Genomic DNA, 24897 nt, shown 5'->3' with positions numbered 1-24897 from the left:
TTATAACTAAATGCGATTAAAATACTAGATGACATGAACACAACCTATCAAACATGAATAACATGATCTATCCTAATGCATGATGGATATATGTACATGTGGAAATGAAATTAAAAATTAAAAAAAAAACTCCTTATGTAGGTGCTCTTGCACCAGACCTGTTATCAACCAATGAACTCTTTGAATCAGTTCCGGAAGTCTGATATGAAAAATTAGACTCGCTAAAGCATGATTCTTCCGCATAAATAACACAGGTAGTACCTAAATCACAAGTACCAACATCATTCACCTGTAAAATCTCTGCTGTCTTGTGCAGGTGCAAATATAAGTAACCACTGTCATAGAAATCAGAATTATTAGAGCTCATATTTTCCATGCAATCCTCAAAAGAGACACCCCATCTTGCGAGTCGTGACTCACAGGAACACCCACAATGTCTTTTGTACTGACCCTAACGTTAACATCATCATTGCCCTCAAACAAGGGACTGCTGTCATAAAATTCAGAAGCCTTTTTGTTATTATCTTCATTGATATCAATTGATGTAGCACTTCCATTGATGGTGGATATCATGGCATTAACTTTCTCATGATCACAAGCTCCTATCTCATGAGAATGATGAGACTTAATGCAGTTGTCCTCAAACAAATCAGAAATAACATCATGCCTTTGTGGAGAGTTTCCTTCATGATGCATATAAGAAATACTTGTGGAAGAAATATAAGAGTTTCCATTAAAATATCTACAAGCAAATGTAAGTGCAACACTAATTTGAAATAATTTGAAGAACCTGATAGTTCTAAAATATGGTATTTACAGGGGATTTCCTCTAAAGAATATCGCAGCTCTTAGTGGAAGACCAGACTGGTTAATGATGACAAAAACAACACCTTCACACCAATTGTGCCTTCACTATTGGAAAGTCTAGCCCCCATTTGCTATTGCCAACAAAAAACATACAAGACGCCCCACTCCGAAATAACACAGGCCTCTGTGAAACATGCGGCTCCTTGGAAAATGAGAAATTCCAGATGTTAATGTTGGACCTGTCACTGTGGCATCCTCATGCAAAAATAGACCTTCACCATTCTTACATGGGCACTTGAAACTCTATCGCAGCATCCTTAGATGATATCGTTGCATCCATACAATAATATATTGCCCTCTATAATGGACGTGGCAGTCAAATACAATAAAGGTTGCTTCAAAGGATTGATCGCAACATGTAATATGATCATCTCCAACCGTCTATCAAAATTAAACAAATCCACTACCACCGCTCTTAATGATGGCATCTGTGTGATGCCATTCTTCATGCAGAAATCACTGGAATGGTTCCACTAGTTCTAAGTGCTGAAAGAAAACAAAAAATTCACAATTCCTTAAGAACCAATTAGAGAAATGCTCACTCCAAATTCACTAGTTGGAAAGTGATATGTCAAAAGATAGGTTCAAATGCACAATGAAAGCCTTTTATTCAATCCTCAGCCATCAAATTCTAGCTTCAAGCTTACACTACTCATGAATAGCATACTTGGCATTAGAAACAGAGACTTTCAAAGGCTTTAAATATATTAGAATAATATCCCCTTATTCATAGTTGAGGCCAAGTAATATATCAATAATGAGGTATAAAATGATTTAACATTAATATTAAGTTGGCTTAACTTATAATATTAAGTTTTTGACTCTATAATTAATTAAGCTAGACTTAATTAATTATAATCAACTCATTAAACATATCACTATCAAATTAACAAGCCAATACTAGAAGTACTGCCAGGCCTATCACTAAATCGTCTGGCCATTAATTACAACCGCCCAAAAGTGACTTACTAAAAACAGTAAATACCTTAGTATCAAACAAATGACAGTAGCAGAGCCTGGGTCCCTAGGCATACTGGCACTGGGAATGCAAGAAGTCACCAAAGATAACACAGCAAAACAACCAGAGACCAAAATGACTCATCAGTCCATGAGGCTTGCAAAGATAGACTGACATCATCAATCATTTGCCTCCTGCTCAAAAGGGGACATTACATTTTATTTGTACTTTTGTCCAGATCCAGATTTAAGTCACTTTTGTTTATATACACAACAACATGATACTAAATCTCAATTGAAAATGAAAATGTTAGTGAACTTAAAAATATGTTCACTCCCTCCTTCTAAGCTAAAACTTAAATCCTAGACCTCAAACATAGTTTCCCTGAAGTTTGTTGAAGCAGTTTTTACATATGGGCTTTAACTAATGATAAAGGATTGTCAGAAGGGAAAATCAAAGTTTTCAACAAAAAAAACAGAAAAAGCATAGTGATATTGTTGTAACTCATTATATACAATTTGTCAACTAATATTTGGTTCCTCCGTTATAAAAATATGTGAATAAAATGCTGTTGACGTTGTAAGAAAAATCAGGTATGACATATTCAAAAAAAAATCTAAAGGTGTTAAGGTAGTGGAATACATATGCACAAAAGGAATTTATATTTAATAAAATGGCAACTATTGTCCTTGGAAAACAAAGGGGAAAAGCAGAGAGATGTATCAGTAAAACCAGATTTTCTACTTCCCAAATAATAATTCAAAAAAAGTAAACAAATGAGATGATGATACATCATCTTACCTCACCACGGTCCTCATAAATATAATCCAAACCTTTGAAATATGGAGGATGCCCAACTGACAAATACTGAAACAAAGAAGTTGTAAGTTCTCATAATGATTCATGAAGCAAGTCAATAGAAAAAAATAAGTTCTAATAAATTTTCTACAGATAGCTTTCATCATATTTATTTTACTGTTTCATTTTCTTTTGAACATAACATCCACTAAAAGCAAGGCAAAAACACGAGCTTAATCTGGCAACACAGGAAAAAAATGTTTATGAAACTGCGTAAATTTACTTTCATTGGCATCATAAACCCCAGCATAAGTTTAACATATTTTACAGCAAGAACTAAAACAAATAAATTACTTTGAAACATTTCAAATTGCCAGAAGAAATTGTTTATACAATTTCTATGAAAAATCGACCAATTTTACATCAATAATTTTCAATTGACAATTCTCCAATCGAACCTTACTCCTAACAAGTTTATATTCAAATATATTAGTGCAAACTTCTATTTCAATGCTCACTGCAAAAGAACAATTTTAAGTAACCTATTAGAAAATAAAATTTGTAGTTACAAAAAGATTAAGCATGCCTATAATGATGAATGAATCTGATGCGGACTTCAACAAAAAGGTTTTATAATAGGTCATGAGCAAGATATACTCTTCTCAAGTCATGATTAGATTCATAGTTATATAAGGAAAAGTTCAGGTTGATGGTTTGTAAAAACTTAGGTTCTACATATAGATAGTCCTTAATATTTCAATAATTTCAGACACATTCTCAGCTTTCAAGCAATTTGTCCATAGAAATTCCATAATACCAAAAAAACAAAGATTAACTTTACCAATGCTGCCAATTAGTTTACTAGAAAACTTCACAAAATTCCACTTTTTTGGTGAATTAACTTATTTAGAATGAAGCATTTGATGCTGGTGTACTACAACTTTTATATGTAAGTTTATCAAACCACAGACTTCGTTCCTCTCAATAATTCCTTCAGACGTACATCTCAATGAACCAAAATCTGGTGATCAAACTCACCATGAGTAGAAACCATTTCATGTCAAATGTATCTTCAAGGGATGACATAGGTTCACAAGAAAATTAAGTTTTCCATGTGATATTGAAATATGAAATTTGATACAAAGGAGTCTAAGCTTTACCATATTGGTATCATTATGTAACACTTTCAAGCTTTGTCACTAATTCATTACCTGCCATTTTCAGATCTAGGTCCAGTCTTATCCAATATACATTCTCAGTGATCACACAAATGGCAAGGAGCTTGTGTGAGCAAAAGTGAAATGATTTACCGCCCATTTCCTCACTTTCTAAAGCAATGTTATCACAATTACTTCTACCAAGCACAAGTTTGTATCCAATGTCTAAATGGGGTCTCCATAAGAGAGAAAGGGGGAGAAGGCTACAACAATATTTTTGAGGACTTATTCATCAAAATTGCAAAGGAGTTACTCAAGGTAAGCCACAAATACAAACATAAACTTTATATGTATTTATCTACCATTGTTTTTATAGTTAATTTTGTAATAATTTCATATTTTCTTTTAAAACAAATTGGGTGACAAAACCTTTGTTCAAGGTCCGTTTTGTATATGGAAATGGCATATCAATGGGTTTTTCATGTCCCCTATTCCTTGAGGCCAACTTTAACCACACACACCGAGAATTCTTTTCAACACAAACTTTAATACCAATATGTGTGTGTGTGTGTGTGTGTGTGTGTGTGTGTGTCTGTCTGTCTGTTTGTATATGTATGTATGTATATTATCACTTAAGAAATAAAATTTAAATTAAAAATATTAATATTAAATGAAAAATTTTAACTTAAAAAGTGTTTACCGCATAGGTTAATTAAGAATTGCACACAGATAATGAACATGAACTCGAACAGCAGAACTCTTCTTATTATTCGCATATGACAAGATATTACATTAGGTTCTGATATGATGATCATTACAATGATCCCGAAGGGAGATATAAATATTGTCCGAGGAACCTTCTTGAAGGTATCCGTCGGCCACATACAACATGTCAACTACAATAATAGAACCTTCTAGATACATCTCGATACATGTCGGCCTGACGGCACACATCCCGATACACTGACAGAAACCTCTCGATACACCGTCGGGAACCTCTCGATACTCCATCGAGAACATCTTGATACACCGTCGAGAACCTCCCGATACCTCGTCGGGAACATCCTGATACACTGTCGGGAACATCCCGATACACTGTTTCCTGACGACAAAAAGTTGGCACTAGTTTTTGAGTCATTGCACCCTATTTTGACAAGTATATATTATGCTACAGCTGGCTGGGCATGCCCATGTGGAAATTTTCATACGATTTGGAAGAAATTCCAAGGTTGGCTAGCTAGGATGCAAACTATAGGTATCCTCAAAGAACAGGAAAAACAATTGACCTTATCTATCACATTTTCCTTGCAAATGTGCAATTTCCTAATTTAGTGATTTTTCTAACTTATCCAATAAAAATCTAATTTCGAGTACTAGTCATCATGGTTGAAGGTTTTCAGGAATCCACCTATCAACCAAGCCATAGGTCATCCTTTTGCCAATCTAGCGGTATTTTTTAAGGTCTTGAGCAGAGTTCTAGGCATATTAACTGAGCATTGGTGAACAACAAGCTAGACACCCAAGGGACCCAAATCAGTAAACAAGGATATAAAAACTTAGTTAACAAAGATCAATATTCTTCAAATTGCTATTATGTGAATCACTCCTCCAGAAAACTCTTAGTGACATCCGTATTCTAGTTTGCATAGGCTTAGGACAATTGTATTTTCAAATGAATATAAGCCTACATCAAGAAAAAAACACCTCTAGAGTCTATTCACCACCACTTATTGATATATTCAGAGAGGAAAAGTTTCTGTTCTCCAACACAAATATGAACTGGCAGCGAAAGGTTTTATAAAGTTATTAGAACATCATTATTGCAACCTAAGATCTCATACATACAAGGAAGTGCAGTCCAGATCTGCAACAAAAGGGAGTCCTAGGAAAGTAACAAACTATTTACACTGAAATGACTTTGTATAACTGTAATTTGTTTTTAATTTTGAATAAAACTTTCTAGTTCATTTTGTGGTGATTTGCAATATCAGTAGAGTTTAAGCTACATCACCGGGTACTATTGGTATATCTTGGGTCCTAGTACAAGTGCAACCAGGGAACTTCTTAGGCATACATTAAAACCTCAGTTTCACACTTCACCATTTTGAGTGTGCAATTTTGTTTATCCATCAAGTCTTAACTATATCATAACTTTTACGCACCCATTTTGTATCAGAATATGCCAGCAAACAAGCAATTAAATATCCTTTCAGATGCATTTGTGAATTGTAGCTACGAATGCGGGGTTACTGTTGTGACCTTTGCATACCATCACCCCATTGCAAATGGGGACACCCTCTTTTTCTTGGTAGATTAGTAGTTCATTTTATTTAGTCTTAGTTTGGGAGTAATTTTGAAGTCTCAAGTGTTGATAAGGTATGAAATTTGGGAAATGTAGAGATGCAAGCTAAGCCAACTCCCAATTTGCAAGTCAGGATCTTTGAAAAAGTTGGAAATTTTTATGATTAGGCCAAACTCCAAGCACTGAGTGAATTTTTTATTCACTTGAGTTAGTTATCCAATAAATCATTGTTTACAACTATACTTGATAAATTACATACATGAAATAATGATACAAATGGCAATGCGTAACAAATATAAGAGTAAAATATGTCTTTATTAGCTCATGATTTCATTATAGATAAAAAGACTAAAGATGGTCGGCCAAGGATTACAACTCATCCCACAATACCATAACTCTTTTCTTGGTAGTACACAACATATTTGAAGGACCCAATGGTTGCCAAGAGGAGCACAATTGTCAACCAACCGACATGACAACCACCCAAGAGTGACAATGAACTTAATACAAAGAATTAGTACATTGATAGGTAACCAATATTATCTAACATAAATAATAGGCATTTTATGCCAAATAAATCATCCACCACAAAAGAAAAAAGACATCTTCCAAATGACAAGCATACATCAAGTAATATCCAAGAAAACTAATGACAAGAGAGTAGATAATGACTTGTATTGCACAAACTAAGTTTAGTGTACTTCAAAAATAAAATAGGGGTCTGGAGGCAATGCTCCTACTGGGATCAAGAAGTAGCACCCCTTATGGAGTTCAAGAAGCGGTGCTCCTTACAAGGTCTAGGGACAACGCCCCAAGCGCACTTCCACCGCTAAGACCAAATTAGCACCTCAGAACCACCAGAACTCCATGGCACATCATTTTCTTGATTTTTAAAGATGCTAAGAATAATACACTTAATGCCCAAAAATAGAGGTTTTAAAGGGTTTAGCCAATCCTTCAACACTACGAGTCCGATAATTCAAAACAAATCCTCTTTGCATACTTCGATTTTTTGACTATGCCATGCAAAGATCAAATGGTGATTCTATACCAATACAAGTTCTTTTACATGGCTGACTAGCTATGCCCCAAGAGATACCACCACCACATGGTCAAGGAACAATGACCGTATGTTACCTCGAGACTCCAAGTGAAGACTAGTCCATGCGTTGTGCAAGAGTTTGTACGTACGAGCTATCATACCCATACGGAGAAGCTATTGCACCCATATGATGTTAAGTAACCTACCAAAGAGAGTTGTCATATGGTGGGATGCCAAAGCCCTACAACTTAAAATTGTTAAAGTGTTGCTTCTCTATAGTACCACGTTTCTTGGAACTTTTGGCACCTAGAATTAGAGACTATATGGCATATGGTGCAGGCCCAAACAAGAAGTATACAATACATACAATGTAGCTATTGACGAGTTTGTACGGTATTGAGAAGTTGCACTGTCTGTGTAATATGTGCATGTGCAGCTTGGAAGACAAACCCATACAACTTTGAAGAGATCATGCACGGCCTAGAACATGGTTCGTACAACTTTAGAGAGGACATTTGTGGCTTGTAGGGTGCTATGTACAGCTTGCGTAATGGACCATATGATGCACAACAATGACATAAACACACCTTTGCATGGACAAACCGTACAACGTCAAGCATGACCAACCAAAGCGGCATACGATGTGTTGATGACATGGGGAGTGCAAAATCTGCCTTCTTAAAGAAAAACCAAAGTTTCATACAAAAAAATTGGAGCCGCTTATGGTTTTGTACAAAATGTAAAGATTGCCCTAACAATTGTACAAGAGGATATAAGAACTGTATTCTAGGATACAAAACTAGGTCAAGTTGTCATACAAAGATGTGTTTGTATTGTACAAAATCATCATGTGGTTGTCGTACGAAAAAACACTTCACAAAATATCATGTCTAAATCTATCATATAGGCTAGTCAATGTTTTGTGTGGGAGATTTTCATATGACAGTGTTGTACAAGGTGAGTAGATGCTACTCCAAAAAATAAATCACAAAGTGTTCAAGTAGTGTCAATTTTCAAATAGTACATAAAACCACAAGGTCGTACATCACACAAACATGGTAAATACCATATACGAAACTTGGGTATGGGATAGTAGCTCCAATCTTTTGTACGGGCTAGTGCAGTGTTATCGCTTCTTCGCACTGCCAAGTTCTTGCCAAGGCTTCCTTCTACTATTAGCAACAAAAAATAACTGCAATAACTACACCCAGTTATAGCTTCGACAAACACCAAATTCCTTAATAATTAAGCTATTTGAGATTTCCTCAAACACTTTGCAAGCAAGCTCTGAACTGAATGATGATAATGTTTCTTTGGAAGTTTTGGTATTCTCTTTCTTTGTAATCTTTCAATATATGATTTCTGAGTTTTGATAGAGCTAAATGTGCATAGAATAACTCCAATAGTGAGGCCAAAAATACTGAAATGATATTTGCAATCAAACTTCATAAACGACGACTTGCACTTAATTAATTAAAACTCTTGAAATCACAAATTACTCTATAAAATTACAAATTGATAGAGCTTGAGAATATTGTTCCTTTCAAGATCTTCCTTTGATATAGGAATCGTGGGCCATTCAAGATACTCACATCCCTATGAATATGCATTAATATTGGCATTCAATGTGCAGTCAAATTTAGCTGCCCAATCTGCAGTACTAATACTCCAGGGAAGATGCCCCAAAACAAGAAGAAATAGCATCAATGTTGCAGGTGTCCACACTGAAACAAGGCTTATCCCAAGTCCAAAGAAAATGCCAATCTATACGATTTTCAGTCACCAACACACTAGTAGATATTACGCCCGATAGCTTTGTTAATTGCCAGATACCAGTGCTTGACAGTTTGGTATGTAAGGATTTTAGACGCTGCCTACACCCTCAAGATATGGCGCCAAATTGCAAGGACATGGATGCCTGAACGCAGGGTAATGTGCACCCAAATGATGATGCCCCTGCCTTCTGAGAATCGCCAGTAAGGTAACAACAAATGCAATATTAAAACGTCCATCTATAGAGTGAATTGACACAGGAAAATCCAAAAGCCAATAAGAGGATTGTGAAGTTGCTAGCTGATCATGTAAACACCAAATATCCAAGGGGAATTGCGCCCAATACAGGGGTAAATGAGTGCACATATGCAAGCCCTCTAATCATCATTTCTCCACCAACCTATTATTTTCCTAGCCACAAAACAAACAATAATGGAAGATGATAAATAATTCTTTAGGAATGCAAATGCCAATACCACTATACCTCAGTAATGGATTGGTGCACAACTTCAATCTTTAGAAGCCTCATATCAAACCCTTATATGTCAACAAAGTAATTGAAATCACCAAATTCAGAAACCTTCATAAAAGATAATAAATGCAAATAGAAAATTGGGTGCTTTTCTCTCACAAAAGGCTCATATTTATAACACCAAATGGCACTTACCTTCTTCTTCACTCTTTTCACTTAAGAAGCTTCATCTTCACAATTCCAATTTATAACATCAAATAATTATAGAGTGCCTTATCAATTATAAAGCATCATTAATTAACTAATAATTATGAACCCCATCAATAAATAACTCCATCTAATGCAGGCAATGACCAACTACCAACACCACCAACTGCACTACCAAATATGGCAATTTCTCAAAATAGATTTACTAAAAATAGCAAGTCCACAATTGAGACCCTCGAATGCCACTATCAGCTCAGTAGGGTCGTGATAATGAACCGAACCAACCAACTACAAGAACCTACTAAAAATGGGGACATTACAATAACCTTATTGAGAGTGAAATTGATAAAATGGTGAAGAGTGTGAATTGAATAATAGCTTCCGCATCAAAAAATTAAACCATGGCCTCTCCACAATCTTCATTATTCTTTGCTTTCCTTTTTCCATCCCTCTCGATTCCTTCTTTCTTTTCCTTTGAATTTTCCATGAAGTGAATTTCCCTTGATAATCATTTATATGCTCCAAATTACATAGTCTCCCCCTCATACTGTGAAATTTATCATCCATACCTTTGCACACTTTCATCCATTTTTCTTCACTGAGAGTTGTAGCTACAAGAAAATTACATGTTTCTGAAAAATACCTCATAGTCCTCCATCTGCCAGTGGAATAGTCCATTAAAGGAACTTGTCTTGTCCTCTTAGCAACTTCCAAGTTCTAACACCCCTTTGTCAAGGGGTTCCATTGCTTTTTCTTCCTCTATCCCAAAGCCTTCACCCTCATACTCTAAGATTGATGCCAACTCCTAGCTCTCCCTATGCAAGTCGATGGCATACTTCTTCTTGTCACTCTCAATGGAGAGTGTATTCTTTCAACTATGGTTATCTTTTTCTATGACCAGCCAGCCCTTTCTGAGGAGGGCGTCATATGCCTCTTTTTCCAGCCAAATGACTACAAAGTCCAGAAAGAAATGTTGAGTTCGAATGGTGACCTTCTCTGCAATGAACATCCCAAGTGGTTTAATGTCATGTTGGTCAACACCTACTAGATAGAAGGTTGGTGTCTAGAGTGTTGGCTTACGGAGACCCTTCCACATCTCCTCCAATAGTACATTCACACCCGATCCTCTATCAACAATGGTGTTTGCCAAATTTTGTCCCAGTATGTACATCCAAACAGTGGTTGGCTTATTTTCAATACCCACCGTCAAAAACACCGGATCGGTGGCTATGTTACCTATTGACTTCGCTTTGATCTTGCCATGCTCTTGGCCAACTGTGTCATCACCCACTATGTTGGTAATGGTTAGCTTCAGTTGTAGCATGGCTTGTAGGAGGTTGGATACTTGTACGGGTAGAACAAAACAACATCTATCTCATGATGTCTTTTTCAAACTCCAATTACAGTGGGGTACTAGCAACATCATTCGTAGCCCTTCTCTCCTTTTCCATTGATCATCTAAAGTAACCTCTCAATTTCCTGTAATATCCCTCTCATAAAATAAATAAAATATTAAAACTTTATATGTGGGAGCAATCAATTTAGTATATCTCAAGGCCAATTTTTAATTTAATTTATTCACAGGTCTTTGGTGTGTCATGCGTTGGCACTTAGTTTCTCCCAAGATTGCCTTCTATAGGGTATATATGTTCATCGGGTAGGTGTGTAGGTACGTGACTTTATTTATTTGTATATGCAAATTCCATGGAATTTTGCTCTATTTGCCATTTTGGAAGTGAAAGACCTTGCCTACTTGGCCTGTATAGTTTCAGTGGGATTCACCGTCACCCTATTATGCTTGTATTACTATGTTTTGGACTTGGGAAGTCTGGAACCCCATTTATATTTGAAATCTTTAGGAATCTCTATATCTATATATATTGTGCTTGGGTGATTGCAAATTCCATTACATACTATGTCTCAGCAGATCCACACTTACTCAACATCAAAGTTGGATTATATTAAGCCCAAACTTCATTCCTCCATGTTGTCCATATGCCCCAACAACACCCTCCAGATCATTCTCCTTCTATTAGGCCACTCGCAACCATCCAATCATACGACCCTTACAACCCGTATGGACTACCCAAACCACTGTACTCCCTCCTCCATCCATACGACATCCTTTATCATATGCCAACATTTAAATGGTGTACGAAACCCATAGACCGTAAGGTCATTTCAGTATACATCATGTAGGCAGACCTTCCATTCTCATACACTCATCTCTTGTAACCATACAACCATTTTCCTTGCGTCTTACATTAGACATTAAATTTTGTACACTCGAGGAGATTACCCTCAGCTGATAACAAGACATATCTTCTTCTTGTGGTTTTTAATAGTGAAGAGGAACATTACAGTGATATCAAAGCTAGTGATCTTGCTAGACTATGGATAGTGAATGCAAGTTTATACCCAAAAATGAAGGCAGTACCACTCAGTCGATAGAATGGGAGATTCACAAGATCCCACTGTTGAAGTCATGTTGTTGCTAAGAGAGCTCACTAGAAATTAGGGACAGATTAACGACACTCAGATGCTCATGGAGGAAACATTAGAAAATCTAGCTGAAGATAAAATATCTAGAGAACACAATGGACAAGTGACGACTCAATTATAGTAAAGGTAAACCCTCATTTTGCATGTTCTTGACCCTCCATGCCGACTTTCCCTTCACAAACTGAGGCACCTCACAAAGGATGGGAACCAACTTTTGAGGAAATGTAGGAATAGTTACAGGAAGATTGGAGGAATACAAATATGGAAGAGGATATATCTTACAAAGATATATTTCTCAGTGAAGGTGCAGGGTTCTTCTCATAATGCAATCAACTTGGTTGACTTCAACCATTTTGCCAATTGGACCATCAAAGAACACCATAATGTCATGCTTGTTGATGAATTTTTGTCCGAATTAGAAAGAGGAGCAGCAAAAGTAACAAAGTTGAATGCACTAGACTTCCATTAAAGATATTTTTGAGGAAGCAATCAGTTATCATATTGACACCGAATTCCCTTCTGATTTGAGGCTCAAAAAATCAAATTACACCAGGAGGGGATAGCGGAAGATGTAGATTGTATTTTACTGTTTTTTGACATATCCTTTGTAAATTTCAATAGCGTTGTTAGATAACTATTATTATCAATTATTTTGTTGTATTACAATGTATTGTTTGACATTGAGCCTCTAAATGTTTGATATATTGATCTATAATGTTTGAAATATGACAAAATGATAATCGAGTAAGACTCATGTTCCCTAAATGCATTAATTCTGTAATTTTTTTGTAACTACGTCTGTTTTTGGTTTTGCATTGCTGAGTCCTAAATCCTGAGTCATAATACAATTTTCAGGCTGCTGACTATGTTTTCAAGCTTAACACTAGTAGTAGAAAACTTGAGAATTTGAACCAAGGTCGAAATCATTTACATAATTTTCCGTATCTTTTAAATTATATTTTGGTAGACTTGTGGTTGGAAAATTGTAGTGTGAGCACACCATATCTTTAGAGGCCAATCATCTATGTTTTGCCCCAGCCTTATAGTGCTTCTAAGTGTGAATGCAATTGAAGCCTATTTGAGAACATTCATAGGAACAAGAAAAAAGGGTTGACCCATAAGCACTTCAATGACCTTGTCTTCATTCATTACAACCTTAAAACCAAAAAGATGCAGGGTTCTTCTCATGATGCAATCAACTTGGTTGACTTCAACCATTTTGCCAATTGGACTGAATGTCATGCTTGCTGATGAATTTTTTTCCAAATTAGAAAGAGGAGCAGAAAAAGTAACAAAGTTAAATGCACTTGACTTCCATTAAAGATGTTTTTGAGGAAGCAATCAGTTATCATATTGACACCGACTTCCCTTCTAGTTTGAGGCTCAAATAATCAAATTACACCAAGGGGGGAATAGAGGAAGATGTAGATTGTATTTGACTTTTTTTTGACATATCATCCTTTGTAAATTGCAATAGCGTTGTTATATAAATATTATTATCGATAATTTTGTTGTATTATAATGTACTGTTTGACTGTGAGCCTCTAAATGTTTGAGCAATATATGGATATATAATGTTTGAAATTATGATAATTGAGTAAGATTCATGTTCAACATACAACATGCTACAAATTATATAAGAAATGGTTTTTCTTAGAAACAAAAGTGGGTGGCATGATAACCATCATCCCTTGGAAAATGACTTTCGAAGGAGGAACTACAGACCTCAAGAACAAGGCTAGGAAGAAAAGTAATGCAAAGAATTCAAATTACTATAAGATAAGAATATAGTCCGCCTCTACCGTCAAGAATATTTATATTGAATTGCACTTAATTTTTAGGTTGAATGATGTTTCCAAGTTCCAACTACAACCCATAAGATACACATAGTATAGAAATTCAACTTAATCTGAATTGAGTTAGAGATGTTCAAGAGAAGAGAACAAGTCTTGGCCTTGGACTCCGCTATCAATAAAATCAACTGCACAAATTTTCCTTATTCTTTCCAAGGTCTAGAATCAAAAGGGAGAGGAGAAATGTCCAATTTTCCAAGGAAACAAGTCTTAACATTGATAAACTTTTTTTAATTTAGGGAAAAAGAGGATCAACTATTAAGAAAAGAGGATTGTCTATCAAGAAGAGAGGTTCATGTATCAAGGAAATTGTAATGCCTCCAATCAAAAAACTTTAGGAAATAGACAATTTTCGAGATGTGTGCAAGCTACAAATGATGAAACATACCAACACAAATGCCAAACCCTATTAGTGTTAATGCTAATCAGAAAAATAGACTTGTAAAACCCCTATCAACTATGTTGCATGATGTTTTGGGGACAAGGACGAGAATGAGAGGACACATTTCTCATGTCCCCAAGAGAACCATTTTTTAGGGGATGACAAGGGATAGTACAAATTGTTTAAACTATATATTTATGTATATGTATATATATATATATATATATGTATGTATGTATGTATGTATGTATGTATGTGTGTGTGTGTATGTGACTTTTTCAAAATATATTAGTATATTATAGAGAGAAAGGTGTCAATAACTACTAGCAGTAGTATAAATATGTAATTAAGTAATGAGAGAAATAGTATAACAGCATAATAATTTCAATAAAGCATTATAATAGTAGTCTCAAACATCAAAATACAAAATTTTCAATATCAAAAGATTCAGAACCATATGAGTCACTATCACTTTCTGCTTGATTTGGATCATCCAATGGTAACTCAACCACTCTTGGTTGCACCTCCTCCTCGTCAATCAACCTAACATCTTCAAGATCAACATCCCATCGAGTTGTTCAAGTTTGTCAATACTCAATAATCCATGGGCCTAAAACCTCAAGGAACTATGAACTGCAACTAGTTTTCTAGCTCGTTTTAAAGTAAACATGTTTCTCTTAATGGAGTGGAAGAAGCCATAGGTGGACCAATTCCTCTTTGTAGCAAAGGAACTAGCAATATGTGAGAGAAAACAAATGGAAAGTTGTTTCAATCCTATGTGTCCTTCCCATGAGAGTTTCCACCATCCTATGGGGTACTTTGTGCAATAATGATCCTATTTGTCCTAGCCTTTGGTTTTTTGAATGTAAGACCCTAAAGATCAACAAACTAAATCCACTTCTCTTGAAGAACTCATTGCTTTACATTTTACAAAGGGCTGTTGTAAGCCCCTAACACGTATTCATCCTTGAAAGGAAGCATTTGACCTGGTTTACATGCATACCACTTTGGATTAAGAGCATAGGAAAGCATATGAAGAGGGGTGTTCCTTGTATACCACCTCTTTGTGAGAACAAGCCTAATATGCTCCTCATCAAATTGCAATTTATGATCCTTTTGATGAATTGATTGCTTCATTTAATCAAGCATGCAATCAAAACTCTCATAGATCTCTTCCAAGCTAGTAGAGTGTGTATTTTCCTACTAGATTACCCTCATAGTTGATGATAAATAGAGCAAATATACCTGCAAGCAACATCTAAAAACTAAAAATTTTAGAACACAAAGATATAAATATATATTTATATATTTCTTACTTGATAAAGTGTCATTAAGAATTCTTTTTCCAACTACCTTCCCTTACTCTATCTTTGATTGGGCCAAATTTTTCCAATCTCCACAAATCACCATGGATTTCAGAGTATCATGCACCTCTAGAATCCTCTTGAACAAAATAGAATAGCTAGCATGTCAAGTCTCAACCTTTCTTTAAATAAGACTAGAATAGTGCAATTGAAATGTGATGGTTACTTACAGACATTTGTATGTCTCTAACTGTCATCAGGAAATAGTGTATCAGGATGTATTCGTTAGTGTATCAGGTGCATCTTGTTAGTGTATCAGGTGTATTCCATTGGTATATCGGGATGTATGTCGTCGGGCTGACAAGGTGTGTATCGAAATGTGTGTATTGGGAAGGTTCTACTATTATAGCCGACATGTTGTATATGGATGACGGATACCTTCGGGAAGGTTCCTCGGATAGTATTTATATCCCCCTTCAGGATCATTATAATCATCTTATCTGATATCATGATGATGTCATTAGGAAATAGTGTATCAGGATGTATCCGTTAGTGTATCAAGTGCATCCCGTTAGTGTATCAGGTGTATTCCGTTGGTATATCGGGACATATGCCGTCGGGCCGACAGGGTGTGTAGCGGAATGTGTGTATTAAGAAGGTTCTACTATTGTAGCCAACGTGTTGTATGTGGCCGACGGATACCTTCGGGAAGGTTCCTCGGATAGTATTTATATCCCCCTTCGGGATCATTGTAATCATCTTATCTGATATCATAGCATCAAAAGCACAATGTAATATCTTGGCGTATGCAAATAATCGAAGGAGTTCTGCTGTTCTATTTTTTTATCTGTATGCATTGTTTTCTTTACCCAGTACGGTAAACATTTGCCCAATATGGATAGTGGAGGCATCAAACCTAGCTTGAGGCAGTGACACAATACAGCTTCCACTTGGAAACATTAAAAGGCTAGTATGGCATCAAGCATTCGTCTTGGATCTGGCAAGATAAGGAATGTGGACGGCCATTATTTTGGGGACTACAACCATTAGTTGATAACGTCTAAGGAAGAAAGGGGATCTGTGCATTGAGATCGCCCTCTCCAGTCATCATACGGCAATTCAGAAAGTGTTGGCAACTGTGCAAGTGAACTGTTGTGCAAAAATTAGCAATGTGAGTAATAAGGTGGGAGGAGTTAGGCATTCCAGATTCTTCTTCATTCTGCAGGAGCAACCATACGACCATACGGCATACAAGAGTAAAAGGGCCAATGCTGTTTACCGTACAGGTAAAGTAAATGAACGCATACTGACAATGGAACAGAATAGCAAAATTATATTCGCATATGCCAGACATACATTATACTTCATAATATCAGTAATAGTAGATGATTGATTGATTTACAATGATCCCAAACGGGATATAAATACTATCCGCCGAACCTTCCTGAAGGAGTCCGTCGGCCACAAACATTATATCCGCTACAAACTATTTACCCATCGGCTACAAAATACAAAATACCGACGACAATCATTCTGTCGGCTACAGAAACACCGTCGAGACCATCCAGTTGGCTGACACCATCCCCCCCAAAAAGAAAAGTCATCTCCGGACGACAATTACAAAATATCTGAGACAAATCAACAAACAAAATACATTATCAGAGTGACTACAACAAGAAAAATCTGCTTCTGACACATCACTGTCACTTCATCCCGTGCCTGTAGCCTCTGCTAACACAACACTCTGCCTCCTCAATGAAGCTGATCTTGATAGCCACCTGTGCTGCTTTCTCTGTTTTCAATTCCTCGGTAGCCTGAGCCAAGTGTCGCTGCACTGCCTCCAACTGGATGATTAGCTCCTCCCGAGCTCTCTACACATCCACCAAGACAGCCTCTCGGCCAACACCTACTCCCAGTGCCTTTGGTACACAGAAAGTCCATCCTTGCAGCAACTTCAACTCTTCTCAACTGGTTAGACTCCCACGACTGATATCCACAATGACTGGGGGTCCAGGGGGCAATGCCCCCAGCGGGGTCAAGGGGCAGCGCCCCTCGCCGCCAAGACCAAATTAGCACTTCGCAACCCACACAAAAATGCACGTAGCACACCATCTTTGTCATTTTTTGCCGATTCTACACTCTTTCTGGCAACCACTGATGCTTCCCCTTCCCTTTGGCATCATCTGCTACTCATTCTGAACAGTTTGATGCTGTCGTCGCTTTTTTTTTTTTTTTTTTTTTTTTGCAAACCCTCCTACTTTTGTTTGTCTGTTGCTCTCTACAAGTTCCTCCTTCCATCGCTTTTTTTTTCCGCGGCCATGTTTTGTTCGAAACCCCGACAATACCTCTGGCTTAATATTTCGTTTTCTCCCACGGAAGCTTACAGCAACCAAAACCATGAACATTCACCCCTCCGTAGACTGGAAAGAGATCTTCACAAGTTGTGTGAATACCCAGCGGGAAGAGGACCTCCGGACAGGTGCCCGCGGACCTCCAGACAGGCTCTCGCAAGGCACCTCCCACGAACCTCCGAACAGGTGCCCGTGGACCTCCAGACAGGTTGCTGTAGACAGGTTCCTGCGAAGCACCTCCCGCAGACCTCCGAACAAGCTCCTGCGGACAGGTGCCCGTGAAGCACCTCCCGCGGACAGGTGCCCACGGAGCACCTCCCGTGGACCTCCGGACAGGTTCCCACGGAGCACCTCCCGCGGACCTCCAGATAGGCTCCCACGAACAGGTGCCCCGCGGAGCACCTCCCACGGACCTTCGGATAGGCTCCCACAGAGCACCTCCGGCGCTTTTTCACCTTTTTTTTTTGTTCAATTTTTTTTTTTTTTTTCTTTTTTTGACAAAAATAAAATAAAATAGAAATACGACACCTCAATTTTGCCTCCAAGCGTCGCCATTCTGCAATGACGATGGAGTTAGCTGGCCATTTTGTGACAGCAACGGAGTCTTCCTAGCACCATATATTTGCAATTTAAATCCGTTGACTACCGGAGGCACCTCTTGCTCGTCCAATGTCTCCAATTTTATCACCCGATTGTCGCCGACCTCCTGGGTCTGATATGGTCCAACCCATCTTGCCTTAAACCTTTTCTGTTTCATTTCATCCCATCTGTCGTACTTGAGTACCAACTGCCCCGGCTGAAACCTATTGAGTTTGTCATGCCATGCCTTATGTCTGTTTTGTGTTACCTCCGTCGCTCACTGTGCCTGTGGTCGTTGCGCATCTAACTTATTTCCTTGCTGTCGGCACCCTTCAACCAATTTTATGGTGCGATGCGTTCTTTTCCTCCTATGCAGTCCGTTCATCATGTACCGAATGGTGGGATCTTTCTTTTTTCTAGGTTTGGACTGTATGTCCTTCCCCTCAGCTTCAGGCGTAACCGCCTTTCCTTCTTTCATTGCTCTGTATTCCTTCAGACACTCATTTTCCTCTTTTTTCTCACCTTCGTCGACCCTTAGCATATTACAACTTGGAAACAATTCGTAGTCTTCTATTTGCCAGTGGTAAAGGCCATTCACCGAGTCCAAGTCGTCATCGTTCGATCCTCCGTCAAGTCTCAATACTCCTTCGTTTGGTTCCATTCTCTTCTTTCCTTCATTGTCACTTTTGTTGTCACTTTTTGAATCTGACGATGCTACCTCCTCGCCGACGATTTGTGTGTGCAGGTCAATTGTGAATCTTTTGCCTCCACCCTCCATTGATAAGGTATTCCGCATCCAATCATGTTTTACTTTTGCTTGCACCAAGTCCGTCCGAGAATAGCATCATATCCTTTTCTTTTCAATGGAATGACTACGAAATCCAATAAAAATGGTTGCGTACCAATGGTTACCGGTTGCGCTTTCAAGATTCCCAACGGTTTGATTCCATGCTGGTCTGCCATCAGCAAATGGAATGTAGGTGGCCACAGTGTCGGCTTTCCCAACTTCCAAGTATCCTCCAGCAACACATTCACGCTAGGCCCTCCGTCGACAATTGTCTCTGTCAAAACATTTTCCAAAATCCCCATCTCGACGACCGCCAGATGTCGTCCGGAGGTGAGTGCCAGCAACATTGGGTCTGTTGTCATCACTTCCCTACTGTCCCTTCCTGTGTCCTCCATTGCTTTCGGAAACAGTGTATGATTCAAAATGGCCGTCCGTAACTGGGGCATTGTGAGGAGGTCACTTATCTTGACCGGTATCTTCGTTTGTAAGATCTGTTGTACAATGTTTTGTTCTACAAAGTTCCTTGCCAAGGTGCCAGTGATGTCCTTCAACTGAGATGTCCTCACCGACGATGCCTTTGCAATTTTCGCCTGCGCTTTCCCCAATTTTCTCTTTTCCTCCGCTTGCCTCTGTGTAATTGCCAGAACCTCCTCTACATCTGTGCCGACAGTGATCAAGTTTACTCCAAACTTTGGACACTTGAAATCTTCGTGATCACTAGGTCCACACCATCTGCATCATAATTTCGGTGTGTTTTCTATTGTACAATCCCACGCAAAATGACCCCACAAATTACATGCTCTGCATTGAACAATCGGCTGTCTGTTTGCATCATACTGAGTTTGACTTCGGCTCCCATTATTATTGTTATTATTTGTATTGTTATTTTTCCCTCTGCTATTATTCCTGTATCCTCCGAATGTGGCACCTGCACTATTCATATTTCTGCTACTGCCCGACGAGGAAGCCTCCTGTGTAAGAAACACCTGCAGAGATCCTCTTGTCTTCATGTTAAAGGGGCACTCTTTTGTGGAATGGCCTATTATCTGACAAATGTCACAAAATTGGTTCTTTGGACATGATCCTTTAGTATGACCATCGGTCTTACACTCCGTGCACCACAGTTCACTGCCTTTTGGCTCCTTCTGCATGTTTTTAAACTCCTTCATCATGCGAACCATATCCTTTTGTAAGGCACGAACCTTCTTGCTACTATCTTCGTCATCGCTGCTATCGTCTCCAGCAGGCTCGTCGTCATCAGAATCAGAGGAGCTAGTTTTCTTCTTCTTTGTCTTCTGCTCACTTTCAAGGTCCAATGCTCTGTTATACGCGTCTGCATATGACGACGGTGGCACAATTTTCATTTTCCTCCGCAACTTCGAGCGTAGGCCGTCCACAAACCATCTTTTCTGCAGTCCATCCGCCGGCTTGCTTTCCATTTTGTTTATTAAGTCTTTTAATCTCCTGGCATAGATGCGGACAGTTTCGTGCATCCCCTGTTTGGTATTGAAAATCTCTGCTACGATTTCATTATCATCCCGCAAGAGTTTAAATTCTGCCAGGAACTCCTTTTTAATGTTATCCCAGCTATTTAGCTTTTGTGGATCCGTATCCGAAAATCAATCAATCGCCACACCCCGTAGGGTTGCCAGAAATTGCTTGACCCATTCCTTGGCATCTGTGATTCCATTTTCCCGCCAGATCATCTCACATGTCTTACAATGTTGGATGGGGTCGACTGTACCATCACCCTCAAACTTCGGCAGCTTTTCTTTGGGTCCTGCCATCACTCCTAGATTCTATGCACGAGTGTTGTTTGTTCCTGCAACACTGGCACTATTCACTCCCGCACCGTCGGTCTGCACTCCCACACCGGTGGTCTGAACTCCCACATCAACGGTCTGAACTCCCACACCGGAGGTCTGCACTCCCAAATCGGCGGTCTGAACTCCCACACCGGAGGTCTACACTGCCACACCGGCGGTCTGAACTCTCACACCGGAGGTTTGAACTCCCACACCGGAGGTCTTAACAGCTGCGAACCTTGGTGAAGAAGAAGGATCTTCTGAAGTTGTCTCCCGCAGAAGTGTATCCCGGACAAAGAGGTCACTCCACACTCATGCTCCCTTGGCACTCCGAGCCGTGCGAGTCGATGCTCTTTCGTCTGAATTCTCTTCCCTCGGCGAACACAAATTCAAGAACGCCTCCTGTGCTTCTTCCACCAACTCCACCCGCTGTCGAGTCTCCTCCAACAATTCCTCCGCGCTTCGGTTTCTGTTGGCAATCTTCTGGAATCTCCTCCGGCGCTCTGCCTGTTGTGCCAGAATTAAATTAGCTTGAGCTATGCGAATGTCATCTTTATCCTTCACCGTGTTCTTATTTTTATTCAACAGATTTGGCATTTAATTTCCATCCGCCTGCCTACGTACCAGGTCCATTAGGCAACGGCGCCAAATGTTTACCGTACAGGTAAAGTAAATGAACGCATACAGACAATGGAACAGAATAGCAGAATTATATTCGCATATGCTAGACATACATTATGCTTCATAATATCAGTAATAGTAGATAATTCATTGATTTACAATGATCCCAAACGGGATATAAATACTATCTACCAAACCTTCCCCAAGTTAAGGAGGGAATTTTTGCAAGTCGTACAGACAAGTAACTTAACGGCTTCTTTTTAGCAAAAGGCATAGTATGCAATCAGCCAGTAAGAGGGCTTGGAGGAAGCAACTGGAGCAGGATTCAACCATGAACCAAGATGTGCAGGCAAGACCTTCTCAAGCATGGCCGCGAGGAAAGGACAAAGGCAAGCATAGGGCAAAAGTGCAGAATCAGCCAGATGTGCAGACAACCCCACAGACTATCGTCTTCGAAGGGTTGAATGGATGGGACTGTCGGAAATGGTGGGATGAAAATCCGGATACTCACTTGGTTAAAGCAAGCATCAGGAAGGCGCAAGTGGAGTGGGCTATCCGGATGCCCTTTTTCTGTATTAGAGATTTTGAGGGCGTCTTGCGTCCTATGATTGAGGCATATGACAAGCATTCTTGAAAGTGCTCCATTCAGTATCTGGGGTATGACATAGTGGTATCATTTCAGCAACTGATTTTACAAGAGTATTTGGTATACCAGGAGCGGCGCAAGGTGGAGCTAAGATTGATGGTAAGCCCAAAAAGATGAGCAAGGAAATGAAGTTGTAGCTGATACGGATGGTGTGTAATGAACAAGTACAGTAGCAGATGGATACCCTCATGGACACTTCGAAGGGAAGAGGGCTACAAAATCTAATATTCGAGAGGGCCATTGGAAGTGCCTGATGGATGTGATAAAAAGCAGGCTTACAAGATCCAACAAGGCGTCCGACATTTCCTCTCCGTTGGTCAGTATGATGAACGGGATCATGAATGGGAAGGTGTATGACTGGGCTTCTCAGTTAGCTACACGCATGGATGAATTCATGACCCTGCAACACAAAACATTCTATATGCCGCACTACGCCATTGGACTCTTTTTGGAAGCTATGACCAGGACGATACCCCATGAGCAGCTGGAAGTTAAGCCAAGTCCGGCGGTACCTAGTGAGCCTCCGGTAATGCGATGGAAGCATTTGGATTCACCTACAGGACCGAAGAGTGTCAGCCAAAAGAGGGCACAGCAGGAGATGGAGGAATTGGGCAACACAGATAGTGGCCGTCAGGACACATCTTGCGAGGAGGATGACGACTCTGAGGGTTTGGAGGTGGAATAGGATGAGGAGGAAGATGATGAGGAAGGCAGAGTAATTTCAGCAGTTCCACTTCGCTTTCTGCGATAGTTAACCATTGCTCCAGTGACTACTACTTCAGTTTCGGCATGTCCAGCACCGCACATACACACCATGGCAGATGTTCACATTCCAGGGTTCGGACAGTTTCAGTGTCCAGTGGTGATGACCCCAGTCACTCTACATCCTACATCACGGACAGCAGTAGTGCCTAGACAACATTCAGGGAGCCAGTGGAAAGCCTCACCAGCGGCCACGGCTATGGGTACGTAGCCAGCGGGATCACAGCCTTAGCCAACAGTTCAAAAACAGAACCCCGTACCTATAGCAGAGAGTTTTCCTTAGCCACTTCCTGTAGCGGAGCCAGTAGCAGAGGGAGGAGTCTGTCAGGAAGGCACGCAGGAGCAAGTTCGTTTGGAAGTGATTGGGTCAGATGCAGTAGTCACCATAGCGGACACTCTGTTGGATGAGGATCAGGGTTCTCATTCCAGTATTCCTGAAGCGGCACCCCAAGCGCCAGTAGTAGTACTGACAAGCTTAGCAAGTCAGGCGAGTGAGTAATTAAGGCGACAGCTACTTGCTTCTATCACCAGAAGTCCCTCCATTCAGTCCCCCATGAGAGAGAACACGCACTTGGAGGCCAATTGGTCAAACAATGAGGTAGTTGAGATACCGGCTTCACCAGGGGTGGAGGATCAGAGTGCACCGGCAACAGCAAAAGTGGATGGAGGAACGCAGGCATCAAACCCTCTACCAGTAGCAGAACAAGAGGACACAGATATTCATTCTCACCTGGTTGTCATCGCAGAGCAGAGCAAGTCCATAGCGGAGTTGGTGTTGACAGAGCGAAGAAGGGCAGTGGTTGGGTAGAAAGCTTAGGAGACAACGGAGAAGGCTCGGGAGGAGATGGCTGACCGACTTACCACCCAACAGATTGCGTGGGAAGCAGAGGACAACCCTGTTAGCACAGCTCGAGGAGAGTGCAAGAGGGAAGCAGCAGGCAGAACAACAGTTAGCCACAGTGGAGCAGCAACTTGCAGCAACCGAGCAACATTTGGTAACAACACTTCAGGAGAAGGATTCAGCGCAGCAGGCTCATGATTAGAAGGAAGCTAAGTGCCAGGAGGTTGCTTTGATGCTGAAGGAAATGGTGGAGGAGAACTCTCAGATTAGAGCTGATTTGCAGGTCCGGACAGATCAGGTGTATCAACTTCGCTGCAGCCGGTCTTCACAGTCGGAGACACAGCCTTCGGGTTCATGATGTATAAACCCATGTTGTTTTTGTTTTATGAATAATAGTTGTTGGGTTTTTGTTGTGTAGTTGTCGGGAGACGACTTTTCTTTTTGGGGGGGATGATGTCATCAGGAAATAGTGTATCAGGATGTATCTGTTAGTGTATCAAGTGCATCTCGTTAGTGTATCAGGTGTATTCCGTTGGTATATCGAGATGTATGCCATTGGGCCGACAGTATGTGTATCAGGAAGGTTCTACTATTGTAGCCGACATGTTGTATATGGCCAACAGATACCTTCGGGAAGGTTCCTCGGATAGTATTTATATCCCCCTTCAGGATCATTGTAATCATCTTATCTGATATCATAGCATCAGAAGCACAATGTAATATCTTGGCGTATGTGAATAATCGAAGAAGTTCTGCTATTCTTATCTATTGTTCTGTTCTATTATCTGTATGCATTGTTTTCTTTACCCAGTATGGTAAACACTAACTTTTGTTGCTACTACCATCACTCAATCTAAATTCCCAATTCTTTCAAAGCATGTACACAAA

General features: G+C 39.5%; 1 protein-coding gene across 1 annotated transcript in view; it reads right to left on the bottom strand.

The window, feature by feature from the left end:
• NDHO (NAD(P)H:plastoquinone dehydrogenase complex subunit O) overlaps positions 1–24897 on the bottom strand; it is a 163075-nt gene that overhangs the window by 101874 nt on the left and 36304 nt on the right. Inside the window, exon 3 of the mRNA XM_089810823.1 lies at positions 2627–2692. Within this exon, the coding sequence (XP_089666949.1) occupies positions 2627–2692 (66 nt within the window). The remainder of the gene's footprint in view (positions 1–2626; positions 2693–24897) is intronic.

This window comes from Cupressus sempervirens, chromosome 11, assembly GCF_028749045.1.
Source record: "Cupressus sempervirens isolate cs-2001-9-10 chromosome 11, ASM2874904v1, whole genome shotgun sequence".
In the NCBI taxonomy this organism is placed as follows: domain Eukaryota; kingdom Viridiplantae; phylum Streptophyta; class Pinopsida; order Cupressales; family Cupressaceae; genus Cupressus; species Cupressus sempervirens.
This window is presented reverse-complemented; position numbering and strand designations above follow the sequence as displayed.